Source organism: Taudactylus pleione, unplaced genomic scaffold, assembly GCF_031769625.1.
Source record: "Taudactylus pleione unplaced genomic scaffold, aTauple2 ptg000445l, whole genome shotgun sequence".
In the NCBI taxonomy this organism is placed as follows: Eukaryota; Metazoa; Chordata; class Amphibia; order Anura; family Myobatrachidae; genus Taudactylus; species Taudactylus pleione.
In genome coordinates this window covers 1,624,312-1,646,430 of record NW_028284847.1, presented here as the reverse complement: position 1 = coordinate 1,646,430, position 22,119 = coordinate 1,624,312, and the positions used below count along the sequence as shown (strand labels likewise).

The window sequence follows — 22,119 nt, the reverse complement described above, 5'->3', positions numbered from 1 at the left end:
GTGTATAGTCAGTCAGCATTAGCTACAATGTAGTGCTGCTCTCTCTATTACTACAGTCACTATTATACTGTGTGTATAGTCAGTCAGCATTAGCTACAATGTAGTGCTGCTCTCTCTATTACTACAGTCACTATTATACTCTGTGTATAGTCAGTCAGCATTAGCTACAATGTAGTGCTGCTCTCTCTATTACTACAGTCACTATTATACTCTGTGTATAGTCAGTCAGCATTCGCTACAATGTAGTGCTGCTCTCTCTATTACTACAGTCACTATTATACTGTGTGTATAGTCAGTCAGCATTAGCTCCAATGTAGTGCTGCTCTCTCTATTACTACAGTCACTATTATACTGTGTGTATAGTCAGTCAGCATTAGCTACAATGTAGTGCTGCTCTCTCTATTACTACAGTCACTATTATACTGTGTATAGTCAGTCAGCATTAGCTACAATGTTGTGCTGCTCTCTCTATTACTACAGTCACTATTATACTGTGTGTATAGTCAGTCAGCATTAGCTACAATGTAGTGCTGCTCTCTCTATTACTACAGTCACTATTATACTGTGTGTATAGTCAGTCAGCATTCGCTACAATGTAGTGCTGCTCTCTCTATTACTACAGTCACTATTATACTGTGTGTATAGTCAGTCAGCATTCGCTACAATGTAGTGCTGCTCTCTCTATTACTACAGTCACTATTATACTGTGTGTATAGTCTGTCAGCATTCGCTACAATGTAGTGCTGCTCTCTCTATTACTACAGTCACTATTATACTGTGTGTATAGTCAGTCAGCATTAGCTACAATGTAGTGCTGCTCTCTCTATTACTACAGTCACTATTATACTGTGTATAGTCAGTCAGCATTAGCTACAATGTAGTGCTGCTCTCTCTATTACTACAGTCACTATTATACTGTGTATAGTCAGTCAGCATTAGCTACAATGTAGTGCTGCTCTCTCTATTACTACAGTCACTATTATACTGTGTGTATAGTCATTCAGCATTCGCTACAATGTAGTGCTGCTCTCTCTATTACTACAGTCACTATTATACTGTGTATAGTCAGTCAGCATTCGCTACAATGTAGTGCTGCTCTCTCTATTACTACAGTCACTATTATACTGTGTGTATAGTCATTCAGCATTCGCTACAATGTAGTGCTGCTCTCTCTATTACTACAGTCACTATTATACTGTGTGTATAGTCATTCAGCATTCGCTACAATGTAGTGCTGCTCTCTCTATTACTACAGTCACTATTATACTGTGTGTATAGTCAGTCAGCATTCGCTACAATGTAGTGCTGCTCTCTCTATTACTACAGTCACTATTATACTGTGTGTATAGTCAGTCAGCATTCGCTACAATGTAGTGCTGCTCTCTCTATTACTACAGTCACTATTATACTGTGTGTATAGTCTGTCAGCATTCGCTACAATGTAGTGCTGCTCTCTCTATTACTACAGTCACTATTATACTGTGTGTATAGTCAGTCAGCATTAGCTACAATGTAGTGCTGCTCTCTCTATTACTACAGTCACTATTATACTGTGTATAGTCAGTCAGCATTAGCTACAATGTAGTGCTGCTCTCTCTATTACTACAGTCACTATTATACTGTGTGTATAGTCATTCAGCATTAGCTACAATGTAGTGCTGCTCTCTCTATTACTACAGTCACTATTATACTGTGTGTATAGTCAGTCAGCATTAGCTACAATGTAGTGCTGCTCTCTCTATTACTACAGTCACTATTATACTGTGTGTATAGTCATTCAGCATTCGCTACAATGTAGTGCTGCTCTCTCTATTACTACAGTCACTATTATACTGTGTGTATAGTCAGTCAGCATTAGCTACAATGTAGTGCTGCTCTCTCTATTACTACAGTCACTATTATACTGTGTATAGTCAGTCAGCATTAGCTACAATGCAGTGCTGCTCTCTCTATTACTACAGTCACTATTATACTGTGTGTATAGTCAGTCAGCATTAGCTACAATGCAGTGCTGCTCTCTCTATTACTACAGTCACTATTATACTGTGTATAGTCATTCAGCATTAGCTACAATGTAGTGCTGCTCTCTCTATTACTACAGTCACTATTATACTGTGTATAGTCAGTCAGCATTAGCTACAATGTAGTGCTGCTCTCTCTATTACTACAGTCACTATTATACTGTGTGTATAGTCAGTCAGCATTAGCTACAATGTAGTGCTGCTCTCTCTATTACTACAGTCACTATTATACTGTGTATAGTCAGTCAGCATTAGCTACAATGTAGTGCTGCTCTCTCTATTACTACAGTCACTATTATACTGTGTATAGTCAGTCAGCATTCGCTACAATGTAGTGCTGCTCTCTCTATTACTACAGTCACTATTATACTGTGTGTATAGTCATTCAGCATTCGCTACAATGTAGTGCTGCTCTCTCTATTACTACAGTCACTATTATACTGTGTGTATAGTCATTCAGCATTAGCTACAATGTAGTGATGCTCTCTCTATTACTACAGTCACTATTATACTGTGTGTATAGTCAGTCAGCATTAGCTACAATGTAGTGATGCTCTCTCTATTACTACAGTCACTATTATACTGTGTGTATAGTCAGTATTAGCTACAATGTAGTGCTGCTCTCTCTATTACTAAGTCACTATTATACTGTGTATAGTCAGTCAGCATTAGCTACAATGTAGTGCTGCTCTCTCTATTACTACAGTCACTATTATACTGTGTATAGTCAGTCAGCATTAGCTACAATGTAGTGCTGCTCTCTCTATTACTACAGTCACTATTATATTGCGTGTATAGTCAGTCAGCATTAGCTACAATGTAGTGCTGCTCTCTCTATTACTACAGTCACTATTATACTGTGTGTATAGTCAGTCAGCATTCGCTACAATGTAGTGCTGCTCTCTCTATTACTACAGTCACTATTATACTGTGTGTATAGTCATTCAGCATTAGCTACAATGTAGTGCTGCTCTCTCTATTACTACAGTCACTATTATACTGTGTGTATAGTCATTCAGCATTAGCTACAATGTAGTGCTGCTCTCTCTATTACTACAGTCACTATTATACTGTGTGTATAGTCAGTCAGCATTAGCTACAATGTAGTGCTGCTCTCTCTATTACTACAATCACTATTATACTGTGTATAGTCAGTCAGCATTAGCTACAATGTAGTGCTGCTCTCTCTATTACTACAGTCACTATTATACTGTGTATAGTCAGTCAGCATTAGCTACAATGTAGTGCTGCTCTCTCTATTACTACAGTCACTATTATACTGTGTATAGTCAGTCAGCATTAGCTACAATGTAGTGCTGCTCTCTCTATTACTACAGTCACTATTATACTGTGTGTATAGTCATTCAGCATTCGCTACAATGTAGTGCTGCTCTCTCTATTACTACAGTCACTATTATACTGTGTATAGTCAGTCAGCATTAGCTACAATGTAGTGCTGCTCTCTCTATTACTACAGTCACTATTATACTGTGTATAGTCATTCAGCATTCGCTACAATGTAGTGCTGCTCTCTCTATTACTACAGTCACTATTATACTGTGTGTATAGTCTGTCAGCATTCGCTACAATGTAGTGCTGCTCTCTCTATTACTACAGTCACTATTATACTGTGTGTATAGTCATTCAGCATTAGCTACAATGTAGTGATGCTCTCTCTATTACTACAGTCACTATTATACTGTGTGTATAGTCTGTCAGCATTCGCTACAATGTAGTGCTGCTCTCTCTATTACTACAGTCACTATTATACTGTGTGTATAGTCTGTCAGCATTCGCTACAATGTAGTGCTGCTCTCTCTATTACTACAGTCACTATTATACTGTGTGTATAGTCAGTCAGCATTAGCTACAATGTAGTGCTGCTCTCTCTATTACTACAGTCACTATTATACTGTGTGTATAGTCTGTCAGCATTCGCTACAATGTAGTGCTGCTCTCTCTATTACTACAGTCACTATTATACTGTGTGTATAGTCAGTATTAGCTACAATGTAGTGATGCTCTCTCTATTACTACAGTCACTATTATACTGTGTGTATAGTCATTCAGCATTAGCTACAATGTAGTGCTGCTCTCTCTATTACTACAGTCACTATTATACTGTGTGTATAGTCAGTCAGCATTAGCTACAATGTAGTGCTGCTCTCTCTATTACTACAATCACTATTATACTGTGTGTATAGTCAGTATTAGCTACAATGTAGTGCTGCTCTCTCTATTACTAAGTCACTATTATACTGTGTATAGTCAGTCAGCATTAGCTACAATGTAGTGCTGCTCTCTCTATTACTACAGTCACTATTATACTGTGTATAGTCAGTCAGCATTAGCTACAATGTAGTGCTGCTCTCTCTATTACTACAGTCACTATTATACTGTGTGTATAGTCAGTATTAGCTACAATGTAGTGATGCTCTCTCTATTACTACAGTCACTATTATACTGTGTGTATAGTCATTCAGCATTAGCTACAATGTAGTGCTGCTCTCTCTATTACTACAGTCACTATTATACTGTGTGTATAGTCTGTCAGCATTCGCTACAATGTAGTGATGCTCTCTCTATTACTACAGTCACTATTATACTGTGTGTATAGTCAGTCAGCATTAGCTACAATGTAGTGCTGCTCTCTCTATTACTACAGTCACTATTATATTGTGTATATAGTCATTCAGCATTAGCTACAATGTAGTGCTGCTCTCTCTATTACTACAGTCACTATTATACTGTGGGTATAGTCTGTCAGCATTCGCTACAATGTAGTGCTGCTCTCTCTATTACTACAGTCACTATTATACTGTGTATAGTCAGTCAGCATTAGCTACAATGTAGTGCTGCTCTCTCTATTACTACAGTCACTATTATACTGTGTATAGTCATTCAGCATTAGCTACAATGTAGTGCTGCTCTCTCTATATTACTACAGTCACTATTATACTGTGTATAGTCATTCAGCATTAGGTACAATGTAGTGCTGCTCTCTATTACTACAGTCACTATTATACTGTGTATAGTCAGTCAGCATTAGCTACAATGTAGTGCTGCTCTCTCTATTACTACAGTCACTATTATACTGTGTGTATAGTCAGTCAGCATTAGCTACAATGTAGTGCTGCTCTCTCTATTACTACAGTCACTATTATACTGTGTATAGTCAGTCAGCATTAGCTACAATGTAGTGCTGCTCCCTCTATTACTACAGTCACTATTATACTGTGTATAGTCAGTCAGCATTAGCTACAATGTAGTGCTGCTCTCTCTATTACTACAGTCACTATTATACTGTGTATAGTCAGTCAGCATTAGCTACAATGTAGTGCTGCTCTCTCTATTACTACAGTCACTATTACACTGTGTGTATAGTCAGTCAGCATTAGCTACAATGTAGTGCTGCTCTCTCTATTACTACAGTCACTATTATACTGTGTGTATAGTCAGTCAGCATTAGCTACAATGTAGTGCTGCTCTCTCTATTACTACAGTCACTATTATACTGTGTATAGTCATTCAGCATTAGCTACAATGTAGTGCTGCTCTCTCTATATTACTACAGTCACTATTATACTGTGTATAGTCAGTCAGCATTCGCTACAATGTAGTGCTGCTCTCTCTATTACTACAGTCACTATTATACTGTGTATAGTCAGTCAGCATTCGCTACAATGTAGTGCTGCTCTCTCTATTACTACAGTCACTATTATACTGTGTGTATAGTCATTCAGCATTAGCTACAGTGTAGTGCTGCTCTCTCTATTACTACAGTCACTATTATACTGTGTGTGTATAGTCATTCAGCATTCACTACAATCCAGTGCTGCTCTCTCTATTACTACAGTCACTATTATACTGTGTATAGTCATTCAGCATTAGCTACAATGTAGTGTTGCTCTCTCTATTACTACAGTCACTATTATACTGTGTGTATAGTCATTCAGCATTCGCTACAATGTAGTGCTGCTCTCTCTATTACTACAGTAACTATTATACTGTGTATAGTCATTCAGCATTAGCTACAATGTAGTGCTGCTCTCTCTGTTACTACAGTCACTATTATACTGTGTGTATAGTCAGTCAGCATTAGCTACAATGTAGTGTTGCTCTCTCTATTACTACAGTCACTATTATACTGTGTATAGTCAGTCAGCATTAGCTACAATGTAGTGCTGCTCTCTCTATTACTACAGTCACTATTATACTGTGTGTATAGTCATTCAGCATTAGCTACAATGTAGTGCTGCTCTCTCTATTACTACAGTCACTATTATACTGTGTGTATAGTCATTCAGCATTAGCTACAATGTAGTGCTGCTCTCTCTATTACTACAGTCACTATTATACTGTGTATAGTCATTCAGCATTAGGTACAATGTAGTGCTGCTCTCTCTATTACTACAGTCACTATTATACTGTGTATAGTCAGTCAGCATTAGCTACAATGTAGTGCTGCTCTCTCTATTACTACAGTCACTATTATACTGTGTATAGTCAGTCAGCATTAGCTACAATGTAGTGCTGCTCTCTCTATTACTACAGTAACTATTATACTGTGTATAGTCATTCAGCATTAGCTACAATGTAGTGCTGCTCTCTCTATTACTACAGTCACTATTATACTGTGTGTATAGTCATTCAGCATTAGCTACAATGTAGTGCTGCTCTCTCTATTACTACAGTCACTATTATACTGTGTATAGTCATTCAGCATTAGCTACAATGTAGTGCTGCTCTCTCTATTACTACAGTCACTATTATACTGTGTATAGTCATTCAGCATTAGGTACAATGTAGTGCTGCTCTCTCTATTACTACAGTCACTATTATACTGTGTATAGTCAGTCAGCATTAGCTACAATGTAGTGCTGCTCTCTCTATTACTACAGTCACTATTATACTGTGTATAGTCAGTCAGCATTAGCTACAATGTAGTGCTGCTCCCTCTATTACTACAGTCACTATTATACTGTGTATAGTCATTCAGCATTCGCTACAATGTAGTGCTGCTCTCTCTATTACGACAGTCACTATTATACTGTGTGTATAGTCATTCAGCATTCGCTGCAATGTAGTGCTGCTCTCTCTATTACTACAGTCACTATTATACTGTGTATAGTCAGTCAGCATTAGCTACAATGTAGTGCTGCTCTCTCTATTACTACAGTCACTATTATACTGTGTATAGTCATTCAGCATTCGCTACAATGTAGTGCTGCTCTCTCTATTACTACAGTCACTATTATACTGTGTGTATAGTCAGTCAGCATTGGCTACAATGCAGTGTTGCTCTCTCTATTACTACAGTCACTATTATACTGTGTGTATAGTCAGTCAGCATTAGCTACAATGTAGTGCTGCTCTCTCTATTACTACAGTCACTATTATACTGTGTGTATAGTCAGTCAGCATTAGCTACAATGTAGTGCTGCTCTCTCTATTACTACAGTCACTATTATACTGTGTGTATAGTCAGTCAGCATTAGCTACAATGTAGTGCTGCTCTCTCTATTACTACAGTCACTATTATACTGTGTGTATAGTCATTCAGCATTCGCTACAATGTAGTGCTGCTCTCTCTATTACTACAGTCACTATTATACTGTGTGTATAGTCATTCAGCATTCGCTACAATGTAGCGCTGCTCTCTCTATTACTACAGTCACTATTATACTGTGTATAGTCATTCAGCATTCGCTACAATGTAGTGCTGCTCTCTCTATTACTACAGTCACTATTATACTGTGTGTATAGTCATTCAGCATTCGCTACAATGTAGTGCTGCTCTCTCTATTACTACAGTCACTATTATACTGTGTATAGTCATTCAGCATTCGCTACAATGTAGTGCTGCTCTCTCTATTACTACAGTCACTATTATACTGTGTGTATAGTCAGTCAGCATTCGCTACAATGTAGTGCTGCTCTCTCTATTACTACAGTCACTATTATACTGTGTGTATAGTCAGTCAGCATTCGCTACAATGTAGTGCTGCTCTCTCTATTACTAGTCACTATTATACTGTGTATAGTCAGTATTCGCTACAATGTAGTGCTGCTCTCTCTATTACTACAGTCACTATTATACTGTGTGTATAGTCAGTCAGCATTAGCTACAATGTAGTGCTGCTCTCTCTATTACTACAGTCACTATTATACTGTGTGTATAGTCAGTCAGCATTCGCTACAATGTAGTGCTGCTCTCTCTATTACTAGTCACTATTATACTGTGTATAGTCAGTATTCGCTACAATGTAGTGCTGCTCTCTCTATTACTACAGTCACTATTATACAGTGTATAGTCAGTCAGCATTAGCTACAATGTAGTGCTGCTCTCTCTATTACTACAGTCACTATTATACTGTGTGTATAGTCAGTCAGCATTAGCTACAATGTAGTGCTGCTCTCTCTATTACTACAGTCACTATTATACTGTGTGTATAGTCAGTCAGCATTAGCTACAATGTAGTGCTGCTCTCTCTATTACTACAGTCACTATTATACTGTGTATAGTCATTCAGCATTAGGTACAATGTAGTGCTGCTCTCTCTATTACTACAGTCACTATTATACTGTGTGTATAGTCATTCAGCATTCGCTACAATGTAGTGCTGCTCTCTCTATTACTACAGTCACTATTATACTGTGTGTATAGTCATTCAGCATTAGGTACAATGTAGTGCTGCTCTCTCTATTACTACAGTCACTATTATACTGTGTATAGTCAGTCAGCATTAGCTACAATGTAGTGCTGCTCTCTCTATTACTACAGTCACTATTATACTGTGTGTATAGTCAGTCAGCATTAGCTACAATGTAGTGCTGCTCTCTCTATTACTACAGTCACTATTATACTGTGTGTATAGTCAGTCAGCATTAGCTACAATGTAGTGCTGCTCTCTCTATTACTACAGTCACTATTATACTGTGTATATAGTCATTCAGCATTCTCTACAATGTAGTGCTGCTCTCTCTATTACTACAGTCACTATTATACTGTGTGTATAGTCAGTCAGCATTAGCTACAATGTAGTGCTGCTCTCTCTATTACTACAGTCACTATTATACTGTGTGTATAGTCATTCAGCATTCGCTACAATGTAGTGCTGCTCTCTCTATTACTACAGTCACTATAATACTGTGTGTATAGTCATTCAGCATTCGCTACAATGTAGTGCTGCTCTCTCTATTACTACAGTCACTATTATACTGTGTGTATAGTCATTCAGCATTCGCTACAATGTAGTGCTGCTCTCTCTATTACTACAGTCACTATTATACTGTGTGTATAGTCAGTCAGCATTCGCTACAATGTAGTGCTGCTCTCTCTATTACTACAGTCACTATTATACTGTGTGTATAGTCATTCAGCATTCGCTACAATGTAGTGCTGCTCTCTCTATTACTACAGTCACTATTATACTGTGTGTATAGTCAGTCAGCATTAGGTACAATGTAGTGCTGCTCTCTCTATTACTACAGTCACTATTATACTGTGTGTATAGTCAGTCAGCATTAGCTACAATGTAGTGCTGCTCTCTCTATTACTACAGTCACTATTATACTGTGTGTATAGTCATTCAGCATTCGCTACAATGTAGTGCTGCTCTCTCTATTACTACAGTCACTATTATACTGTGTGTATAGTCAGTCAGCATTAGCTACAATGTAGTGCTGCTCTCTCTATTACTACAGTCACTATTATACTGTGTATAGTCATTCAGCATTAGCTACAATGTAGCGCTGCTCTCTCTATTACTACAGTCACTATTATACTGTGTGTATAGTCATTCAGCATTCACTACAATGTAGCGCTGCTCTCTCTATTACTACAGTCACTATTATACTGTGTGTATAGTCAGTCAGCATTAGCTACAATGTAGTGCTGCTCTCTCTATTACTACAGTCACTATTATACTGTGTATAGTCATTCAGCATTAGCTACAATGTAGTGCTGCTCTCTATATTACTACAGTCACTATTATACTGTGTATAGTCATTCAGCATTAGGTACAATGTAGTGCTGCTCTCTCTATTACTACAGTCACTATTATACTGTGTATAGTCATTCAGCATTCACTACAATGTAGTGCTGCTCTCTCTATTACTACAGTCACTATTATACTGTGTATAGTCAGTCAGCATTAGCTACAATGTAGTGCTGCTCTCTCTATTACTACAGTCACTATTATACTGTGTGTATAGTCAGTCAGCATTCGCTACAATGTAGTGCTGCTCTCTCTATTACTACAGTCACTATTATACTGTGTATAGTCAGTCAGCATTAGCTACAATGTAGTGCTGCTCTCTCTATTACTACAGTCACTATTATACTGTGTGTATAGTCAGTCAGCATTCGCTACAATGTAGTGCTGCTCTCTCTATTACTACAGTCACTATTATACTGTGTATAGTCATTCAGCATTCGCTACAATGTAGTGCTGCTCTCTCTATTACTACAGTCACTATTATACTGTGTATATAGTCAGTCAGCATTCGCTACAATGTAATACTGCTCTCTCTATTACTACAGTCACTATTATACTGTGTATATAGTCAGTCAGCATTTGCTACAATGTAGTGCTGCTCTCTCTATTACTACAGTCACTATTATACTGTGTATATAGTCAGTGAGCATTCGCTACAATGTAATACTGCTCTCTCTATTACTACAGTCACTATTATACTGTGTGTATAGTCAGTCAGCATTAGCTACAATGTAGTGCTGCTCTCTCTATTACTACAGTCACTATTATACTGTGTGTATAGTCAGTCAGCATTCGCTACAATGTAGTGCTGCTCTCTCTATTACTACAGTCACTATTATACTGTGTGTATAGTCAGTCAGCATTAGCTACAATGTAGTGCTGCTCTCTCTATTACTACAGTCACTATTATACTGTGTATAGTCATTCAGCATTCGCTACAATGTAGTGCTGCTCTCTCTATTACTACAGTCACTATTATACTGTGTATAGTCATTCAGCATTCGCTACAATGTAGTGCTGCTCTCTCTATTACTACAGTCACTATTATACTGTGTATATAGTCAGTCAGCATTCGCTACAATGTAATACTGCTCTCTCTATTACTACAGTCACTATTATACTGTGTATATAGTCAGTCAGCATTTGCTACAATGTAGTGCTGCTCTCTCTATTACTACAGTCACTATTATACTGTGTATATAGTCAGTCAGCATTCGCTACAATGTAATACTGCTCTCTCTATTACTACAGTCACTATTATACTGTGTGTATAGTCAGTCAGCATTAGCTACAATGTAGTGCTGCTCTCTCTATTACTACAGTCACTATTATACTGTGTGTATAGTCAGTCAGCATTCGCTACAATGTAGTGCTGCTCTCTCTATTACTACAGTCACTATTATACTGTGTGTATAGTCATTCAGCATTAGCTACAATGTAGTGCTGCTCTCTCTATTACTACAGTCACTATTATACTGTGTGTATAGTCAGCATTCGCTACAATGTAGTGCTGCTCTCTCTATTACTACAGTCACTATTATACTGTGTGTATAGTCAGTCAGCATTAGTTACAATGTAGTGCTGCTCTCTCTATTACTACAGTCACAATTATACTGTGTGTATAGTCATTCAGCATTAGCTACAATGTAGTGCTGCTCTCTCTATTACTACGGTCACTATTATACTGTGTGTATAGTCAGTCAGCATTAGCTACAATGTAGTGCTGCTCTCTCTATTACTACGGTCACAATTATACTGTGTGTATAGTCAGTCAGCATTAGCTACAATGTAGTGCTGCTCTCTCTATTACTACAGTCACTATTATACTGTGTGTATAGTCAGCATTCGCTACAATGTAGTGCTGCTCTCTCTATTACTACAGTCACTATTATACTGTGTGTATAGTCAGTCAGCATTAGTTACAATGTAGTGCTGCTCTATTACTACAGTCACTATTATACTGTGTGTATAGTCAGTCAGCATTAGTTACAATGTAGTGCTGCTCTCTCTATTACTAGATGGAATTACCTCTGTCTGCATCTCACAGTCACAATTACAGCAGGACCCACATATGCTACATGTCAGTGAAGAGGGAACATGTTTATTTAGGAAAGAAGTTTCCAAAAATGCACAAACCCTTTACACACTCTGTTGTTAGCCCTCCAGATCCTCAGATTTAGGGAGCAATGTGGAAAGAGCAGGATGCCAGCCAACATGAACATAATGGCTGAGCACGGTATGGCATCTCTTTTCTCAAGTATCATGCTTAAGTGGGCACTGATAGACCATTTAACCCCCCCAAAAAATATCCTATTGTTGCTTAAACTCACGGTGGACAAACAGACTGAAGGCACACAGACTGTCAGTGCTGAATCCTGGCATAGTACTTGAAGCATTTCATTAGCTATTAATCATATTGTAAAATTAGTATAAGAAAGGGCTCATGGCTCCTGATGTATGAGATACACCAGAGAGTGTGGGGAGGAGACTGTTCAGATCTCTGGGTTGGTAACACACACTGACATGATGTGAGGGGGAGAGCAGGAGTATAATAGGGGCTGATGGCTCCTGATGTATGAGATACACCAGAGAGTGTGGGGAGGAGACTGGTCAGATCTCTGGGCTGGTAACACACAGTGACATGATGTGAGGGGGAGAGCAGGAGTATAATAGGGGCTGATGGCTCCTGATGTATGAGATACACCAGAGAGTGTGGGGAGGAGACTGGTCAGATCTCTGGGCTGGTAACACACAGTGACATAATGTGATGGGGAGAGCAGGAGTATAATAGGGGCTGATGGCTCCTGATGTATGAGATACACCAGAGTGTGTCAGGAGGAGACTGGTCAGATCCCTGGGCTGGTAACACACACTGACATGATGTGAGGGGGAGAGCAGGAGTATAATAGGGGCTGATGGCTCCTGATGTATGAGATACACCAGAGAGTGTGGGGAGGAGACTGGTCAGATCTCTGGGCTGGTAACACAGTGACATGATGTGAGGGGGAGAGCAGGAGTGTAATAGAGGATTATGCCCCCTGACTCCCCCACTGGGCAGATATTTTTTTCTCATTAGTTTGTTATAACAGAGGAGGGTGTAAGATAATAGATTGTTACTTGTTTCTGTAATAGGTGTGTTTTACTCACCTGTGCTGATATCTGTAGGAATTTCCTCCTCCTTACACTGCTGATCACCCCTCATATAAGTCTCTTCTTCTCCCTCTAGATCTTCTGTCTTAATATCAGCCACATACGTCTTTTCTTCTCCCTTTATATCTTCAGTTTTAATATCAGTGACATAAGTCTCTTCTTCTCCCTTTATATCTTCTGCCTTCATATCAGTCACATACGTCTCTTCTTCTCCCTCTATATCTTCTGCCTTCACATCAGTCACATATGTCTCTTCTCCCTCTGTAGCTTCTGCCTTTACATCAGTCACATATGTCTCTTCTCCCATTATATGTTCTGCCTTCATATCAGTCACATACGTCTCTTCTCCACCCTCTATACATTCTACTTTAATATTTGTCAGATCTTCACCCTAAATTACACACAAAACAATATAAAAGCACCTTAATAATATTAATTTTACTGTGATTTAGCAACAGGATTATAAATATGTGGTTTTGTCTAAATATCATACAGTGAAAGTCACTTTGGTATTTTGACCCTAATTCAATCTACCTGATCCTCCTTTGGAATCCTGTGATTGTGCTTTGTACAGTCTTGTGAATAAAGAGGACGGAGACATCTCTCTGGGATATCTCTGCTACTGGACCCATCTGCAGGAGAGACACAGTGACTGAATAATAGTATTGTTGTACTTACTATAAAATATGTTTCTCTAAATCCATTTGGGGGACACTGCAGTACCTTCGGGTATAGAGGGCGCTAGTTCTGGAGCAGGGACCAACTACACTATAGACTTGTTGGTCACTGACTTCTCCACCTCTATGGTGGAATAATTTGTGACCCAATCCTAAACAGGACAACTTCAGTAACACGTTCCAGCACACAATAAAGAGGCCATCATGTCAAGCTCTAGCTGTCCCCCACTTTCCGTAGTTTGTTTAAAGCTTCTGAATAAAACAAATGACACTACTCATACATCTACACTCGGAATGAAGACTGACAAATTGGTTGGAACATTGCGTTCTGCCCAAAGCATGATCTTGGATGTTCCTTGCATGGACAAATGTTTTCTGGTTCCCCCTTGGAAATTGATCCAAGTCATCGCTATCATACTGTCCGATTGACATTTTACTGGTCTGACCTCAAGAATGACAAGGCCCATATTATTGCACTGAGAGTTGCTTGCAATTCTAGGACATTGATAGGAAGTGACGTTCTTTTTTACAGACCAAAGGCCCTGGAGTAGAAGAGGAGTCCGAACTACGTGAGTTGGCATTCGTGGCCACAACAATCTAATCCCATATGTAAAAAAGGACAGCCCCTATCGATGTTTTGGTCTTTCAGCCATCAGCTAAGAGGGTCAAGTCTAGGAAAGCAGACCAATTATCTGAAATACCAGAAGAGGGTTGGTTATCAACCCTCTGGTCAAAATCTCCACCTGTGAAGGTCTTCAATGAAAGGAGAACTGCACTGTATCAAAACAAGAAATCCTTTCCTTAGGCACTTAATACCGGGCAGGATGGAAATTAGCTAGAGACAACGGTGATCGGACTTGGTATGATTAGACTACATTTTCTCCTTTCGTAGAAAAAAATTCTTTGGCAGCTTTTGACCAACAGGAGACCCATTTACATATTTGTTGAAAAGTTTGAGAGTGACCAAGTCGAAAAGAAGTGCTTGGAATTAAAAAAGAATTGTAACCCCCCCATAGGCTGTGATGGGCCCTCCATGTGGAAATCTTTGATAAGAAGCCACTTACTCTCCCTGTTTCATAAAATTTAAAGACCTCATCCACAATTTGTCCATTCGCAGAAGTAGGCTTAGATTTAGGATGTCACAAAAAAAAAAAACAATAGCACCAAAAGTCCGCTAGTGCTAATGTTGGTCAATCCGTGTTATGTAGCATAAACTGTATTCAATCTTTACTCAACCCTTCATCCAATTGGATTCTCCCACAGTTGTTGATTAACTCTAATGACTCATAAAACAGAAAGAATCCCATAGGGTATTTTTTAACACAATGATTGATGGTTTTATAAGTAATGTGTACTTGTACCAAAAGATGTGGTCTACAAATTATAGTAGACAAACTTGCATCATGAGGAGGGGATAAACCCGTTTTCACACAGCTCCTTCACTACGCTTTACCCCGTCTTATGGCACCAATCTCTCCACTAGTGGTATATAAAATAGAGGAGAAACACTCCACATAGTATAATACTGCATTTATTAAACCACATACATAAAGATGAATAAATCACCAATTCTAAAACAGAAGGGAAAAGATAGACACTCGCCAGATGAATATGTCTACAAAGACTGTGGGACAATCCAATTGGATGAAAGGTTGACTGGAGATTGCATACAGTTTATAATACATAACACAGACTGATGAACATTAGCACCAGTGGACACTTTGGTGATATTATTTATTTTTGGCACCTGTATTACTGGAGAGTGGGTGACACCTTTTCACCAGAGAGCCCTTTTGGCCGCTTTTGAGGCGCACTCAATCTCACCACCATTTTCTGTACCCGGTTTAGAATTAGGGTGTGTGTCTGAAAGTCCAGCCTGTTTCCTGAACAAATGATTAATATCCTAGACCTCTTTCAGCTCTTGGAAGAGTGACAATGACTCCCACTGTTTTAAGACACTTAACCCCAATAGGGCTGCATTGTTGACTGAGTCTCCTGGAACCAGAGTGCCTAAAAGAGAGAGAGGCATAGAGTGGGAGGAGTTGGGAGACCAACAAGTCTGTAGTGTAGTTGTGCCCTGCTCCAGCACTAGCGCCCTCTATACCCCAAGGTACAGCAGTGTCCCTCAATATAGATGAAAGAGAAAAATTGTGATTATCAGATGGTGTGTGCATATAGGTGGCCCTTAACACTGCTGTCCCCTGTACAATAAATGAAAGTCTCTACTTACCCAGTGTTGTGAGGGGCCAGTGATTCTCCATCATCACGTCCTTGTACAGACCCCTGAATTCCTCTATATACTTCCACTCCTATATGGAGAAATAGACAGTGACATTCTGACACCTTATAGGAACCTGACACACACAATGATCCAGTCATCACCCAGACACATCCCCTGGTGTTACTGTATAATGTCCCATTCCCAGCAGTCACCTCTCCAGTCAGCACCCAGACACGTCCCCTGGTGTTACTGTATAGTGTCCCATTCCCAGCAGTCACCTCTCCAGTCATCGCCCAGACACATCCCCTGGTGTTACTGTATAATGTCCCATTCCCAGCAGTCACCTCTCCAGTCATCGCCCAGACGCATCCCCCGGTGTTACTGTATAGTGTCCCATTCCCAGCAGTCACCTCTCCAGTCATCGCCCAGACGCATCCCCCGGTGTTACTGTATAGTGTCCGATTCCCAGCAGTCACCTCTCCAGTCATCGCCCAGACGCATCCCCCGGTGTTACTGTATAATGTCCCATTGCCAGCAGTCACCTCTCCAGTCATCGCCCAGACGCATCCCCCGGTGTTACAGTATAATGTCCCATTCCCAGCAGTCACCTCTCCAGTCATCGCCCAGACACATCCCCCGGTGTTACTGTATAATGTCCCATTCCCAGCAGTCACCTCTCCAGTCATCGCCCAGACACATCCCCCGGTGTTACTGTATAATGTCCCATTCCCAGCAGTCACCTCTCCAGTCATCGCCCAGACACATCCCCTGGTGTTACTGTATAGTGTCCCATTCCCAGCAGTCACCTCTCCAGTCATCACCCAGACACATCCCCTGGTGTTACTGTATAATGTCCCATTCCCAGCAGTCACCTCTCCAGTCATCGCCCAGACACATCCCCTGGTGTTACTGTATAGTGTCCCATTCCCAGCAGTCACCTCTCCAGTCATCACCCAGACACATCCCCTGGTGTTACTGTATAATGTCCCATTCCCAGCAGTCACCTCCCCAGTCATCACCCAGACACATCCCCCGGTGTTACTGTATAATGTCCCATTCCCAGCAGTCACCTCCCCAGTCATCACCCAGACACATCCCCCGGTGTTACTGTATAATGTCCCATTCCCAGCAGTCACCTCTCCAGTCATCACCCAGACACATCCCCTGGTGTTACTGTATAATGTCCCATTCCCAGCAGTCACCTCTCCAGTCATCACCCAGACACATCCCCTGGTGTTACTGTATAATGTCCCATTCCCAGCAGTCACCTCTCCAGTCAGCAGCTGAATGATCTTGTTGGTGAGTTAAAGGATCTTCTAGTCATTGTGTCTCTCATGCATCAGTGAGTGAGGTTGAGGCACCGTGACGGGTCCTGCTCAGTCCTCCGTACACACAGGGACGGCTGCTGGGTGTATCACACTCTCCAGATGTCTTGTACTACTACAGTGGATCTGGAAAGTATTCACAGCGCTTCACTTTTTCCACATTTTATGTTACAGCCTTATTCCAAAATGGAATAAATTCATTTTTGTCCTCAAAATTCTACACACAATACCCCATAATGACAAGGTGTAAAAAGTTTTATTGAGATTTTTGCAAATTTAATTAAAAAAAAACAACAACTAAGAAATCACATGTACATAAGTATTCACAGCCTTTGCCAAGAAGCTCAAAATTGAGCTCAGGTGCATCCTGTTTCCACTGATCATCCTTGAGATGTTCCTACAGCTTAATTGGAGTCCACCTGTGGTAAATTCAGTTGACTGGACATGTGTCACACGCCGCTCTGGAGACTCCAGAATCAGACCCCGTCACTTACCTTTGGGGACGCTGACCCGCGCTATCTTCCGGCTCCCGCGCTGTGCGTTGCTTCCTCCTCTCTCAGGGCGGTCTCCGCTGTTGTCCTCTGGCGGGTCCCGCTGCTGTGCTGCTTCCACGCCGGCTCCTGCTGATCACTGATCCCCGCTGACTACTTCCAAGAAGCACTGTCCTTCGGTCCATGGGTGCGGCCATCTTGTATTGCCCATGTGACTCCACTACCACCAATGAGGAGTCTTCTTCTCTCTCAGCCTGTCAGCTCCCAGCGTCCACTATAAAAGGATCCCCAATGCTGGCACAAGTTGCCAGTGCAACTAGTTTCTTAAGTTTACTAGTGAGCCTTCCCACTGTGCTCCAAAAGCTATTTACTGCTATCTAGATTAGTATTCACCTTCCGACTACCCAGCCGCTCCACGTAGCTTCCCAGCTACCAACGTCTTCACACGGCTACCCAGCCGCTCCACGTAGCTTCCCAGCTACCAACGTCTCCACACGGCTACCCAGCCGCTCCACGTAGCTTCCCAGCTACCAACGTTTCCACACGGCTACCCAGCCGCTCCACGTAGCTTCCCAGCTACCAACGTCTCCACACGGCTACCCAGCCGCTCCACGTAGCTTCCCAGCTACCAACGTCTCCACACGGCTACCCAGCCGCTCCACGTAGCTTCCCAGCTACCAACGTCTCCACACGGCTACCCAGACGCTCCACGTAGCTTCCCAGCTACCACCGTCTCCACTCTGCTATCCAGCCGCTCCAAGTAACTTTCCCACTATCTGCATCCCTATACGGCTCCTTAGCCGCACCAAGTTCCTACCACATTACATCGATTCCCTAACAGCCTTCTGCACCCTCTCATGCGGAGAAACTTCATCAAGCCTAATCTCCTCCAGCGAGTCCCTGTGCTGACTAATACAGATCGAAGGCCCAGCCCGGGAACACAGTCTCAAAATCCCACGATTGTGACAACATGATATTGAAAGGCATACACCTGTCTATACAAGGTCCCACACTTGATAGTGCATGTCAGAGCACAAACCAAGCATGAATTCCAAGGAATTGTCTGTAGACCTCCGAGACAGGATTGTCTCGAGGTACAAATCTGGGGAAGGGTACAGAAAAATATCTGCTGCTTTGAAGGTCCCAATGGGCACAGTGGCCTCCATCATCTGTAAATGAAATTTGGAACCACCAGGACTCTTCCTAGAGTTGGCCGGCCATCTAAACTGAGCGATCGGGGGAGAAGGGCCCTAGTCAGGGAGGTGACCAAGTGCCCGATGTTCACTCTGTCAGAGCTACAGCATTCCTCTGTGGAGAGAGGAGAACCTTCCAGAAGGACAACCATCTCTGCAGCAATCCACCAATCAGGCCTGTATGGTAGAGTGGCCAGACAGAAGCCACTCCTTAGTAAAAAGCACATGGCAGCCCACCTGGAGTTTGCCAAAATGCACCTGAAGGACTCTCAGACCATGAGAAACAAAATTCTCTGGTCTGATGAGACAAAGATAGAACTCTTTGGCGTGAATACCAGGCATTATGCTTGGAGGAAACCAGGTACCGCTCATCACCAGACCAATACCATCCCTACAGTGAAGCATGGTGGTGGCAGCATCATGCTGTGGGGATGTTTCTCAGCAGAAGGAACTGGGAGACTAGTCAGGATAGAGGGAAAGATGAATGCAGCAATGTACAGAGACATCCTGGATGAAAACCTGCTCCAGAGCGCTCTTGACCTCAGACTGGGGCGACGGTTCATCTTTCAACAGGACAACAACCCTAAGCACACAGCCAATAAATCAAAGGAGTGGCTTCAGGACGACTCTGTGAATGTCCTTGAGTGGCCAAGCCAGAGCCCAGACTTGAATCCGATTGAACATCTCTGGAGAGATCTGAAAATGGCTGTGCATCGAAGCTTCCCATCCAACCTGATGGAGCTTGAGAGGTGCTGCAAAGAGGAATGGGCGAAACTACCCAAAGATAGATGTGCCAAGCTTGTGGCATCATATTCAAAAAGACTTGAGGCTGTAATTGCTGCCAAAGATGCATCAACAAAGTATTGGGCAAAGGCTGCGAATACTTATGTACATGTGAAAAATCTCAAGAAAACTTTTTACACATTGTCATTATGGGGTATTGTGTGTAGAATTTTGAGGACAAAAATTAATATATTCCATTTTGGAATAAGGCTGTAACATAACAAAATGTGGAAAAAGTGAAGCGCTGTGAATACTTTCCGGATGCACTGTACGTAAGGAACCCTTTGTACTGGAAAATACACTATCAGTGCATATACTCTAAGACCCCCTAACCTCCCCGATCATGTCCCTATATAATTACTATAAATATAAATGATGTTACTGTGACACTCCCAGATCCCCTCACCTCCCCAGTCATGTCCCTGTATTATTACTATAGATATACTGTAAGTGATGTCACTATAATACTCCCAGATCCCCTCACCTCCCCAGTCATGTCCCTGTATTATTACTATAGATATAAGTGATGTCCCTGTGACACTCCCAGATCTCCTCACCTCCCCAGTCATGTCCCTGTATTATTACTATAGATATAACTGATGTTATTGTGACACACATTAGCCAGCAGTGACTGAAGATTACCCCTTCTTGTTAGGCCACCAGCAGTGACCGATGAACACCCCCTGTAGCCAGGCCAGCCAGCGGTGACTGATGATCACCTCCTATAGTCAGCTGAGTCAACAGTGACTCATGATTACCCCCTGGAGGTAAACTAGGATTTGGCCAGTGATAATCATTCACATTGACTTGTTCTCTGTGGAGGATAATACCCCCTGGCGATTATAGTTTCCGCTAGCCTGGAGTAGAAGAGCCTGAGAATCTAAGAGCAGCATGAACAATTTTTAGTCTACGGTAGAGACTGTTTAACAAACCCTCACCAGCAGGATCCCTGTTTCAGTATAGATTGGTATAAAGATTAATTTAGACCTTTACATGCTAAATGTTGCGACTAAGGGGGATGGATCGTGTTGGCTATGGATGCGTATATGCAGTTATAGTTACAGATAGTAATATGATTGGGTTATACCAAATCTCGTTTGCAAGTTGTCAAAGGTGAAAAAAACAGAGCAGAGGGACAAGGTCAGTATGAAACAGAACATTATGATGGGTCCAATGAGAAAAAGCCACAGTGTTCAAGCCTGGGGAAAATCATATATAAGGAACGCTGAATGAGCAGAAACTCTCCTGCCCCATATCTTTCATCTTATACTCTGTGAGCTCACAGCAGCATTTGACACTATTTGATTACCCCGCTTCCTCCTACAGACCCCCCTCTCCATTGGGCTTTGTGACTCAGTTCTCTCCTGGTTCACCTCCTACATGTCCAACTGCTCATTCTCCGCATTTACACTCATATCTCCTGTACTTTCCCATCGGGGTCCCCAAGGTTCCATCCCTGGCTCCCCTCTCTTCTCCCTATACACATCTTCTCTCAGGAAGATTACTGGTCCTTTTGTCATCGCTACCATCTCTATGATGATGCTACTGATTTACATCTCTTCCCTGGTCCTCTCTCAGTATCCTCTTCTGTATCACGTTCTGAGTCATTTCAACTTGGATGGTATGACACTTAATGAAACTCAATATTTCAAAAACTGAACAAATAGTCTTTTCCACACTCAAAGCGCCGTCTGCTCCCACCCTCTCCCTATCCTACCTTCCCCAAGTCTGATGTTTATGTGTCTAGCCTTTACATATTGGCCAACATCCAATCCTTCCATTTGCATATCCACATTATTTCCAGAATAAGGCTCTCTCACACCTTGGAAGCTACTAAAACTAATAACTGCCACCTCACCACTACATCTCCAGCCTAATATCCTCACACACCTTCTAATGCTCTCTTCTCTCTGCTATTGACTACCACCTCACTCCCATACATCTCCAGAATCATCTCCTACTCTCTTCCCTCTGCCAATGACTGCTACCTCACAACTCCTCCACATCTTCAGCCTTATTCCCTCACCCCCCGCTGCTCTCTTCCCTCTAATGACTACCACTTTAGCACCTCACCACTTCCCATACAGCTCCATCCTCATTTCCCCACACACTGCCTCCTGCTTTCTTCCCTCTGCTAATGACTGTCACCTCACCTCCTCCTCACCGCTCCCTCAGCATCTCCAGACTAATTTCCTCACACACACCCTCCTGCTGATGACTGCCGCCTCACCTCCTCCTCACTGATCCCCCCCCTGCTC

General features: G+C 41.6%; 2 protein-coding genes across 2 annotated transcripts in view; one reads left to right on the top strand and one right to left on the bottom strand.

Annotated features, from left to right (window-relative positions):
- LOC148505666 (uncharacterized) overlaps nucleotides 1-16,174 on the bottom strand; it is a 29,123-nt gene extending 12,949 nt beyond the window's left edge. Inside the window, exons 1-3 of the mRNA XM_088447936.1 lie at nucleotides 16,079-16,174; nucleotides 13,706-13,803; nucleotides 13,169-13,562 (exon numbers count right to left, since the gene is read on the bottom strand). Of these exons, the coding sequence (XP_088304062.1) occupies nucleotides 13,169-13,562; nucleotides 13,706-13,803; nucleotides 16,079-16,112 (526 nt within the window). The 5' untranslated portion in view covers nucleotides 16,113-16,174. The remainder of the gene's footprint in view (nucleotides 1-13,168; nucleotides 13,563-13,705; nucleotides 13,804-16,078) is intronic.
- The window catches only part of LOC148505664 (uncharacterized), a 282,403-nt gene that overhangs the window by 62,059 nt on the left and 198,225 nt on the right, over nucleotides 1-22,119 (top strand). The window lies entirely within an intron of this gene.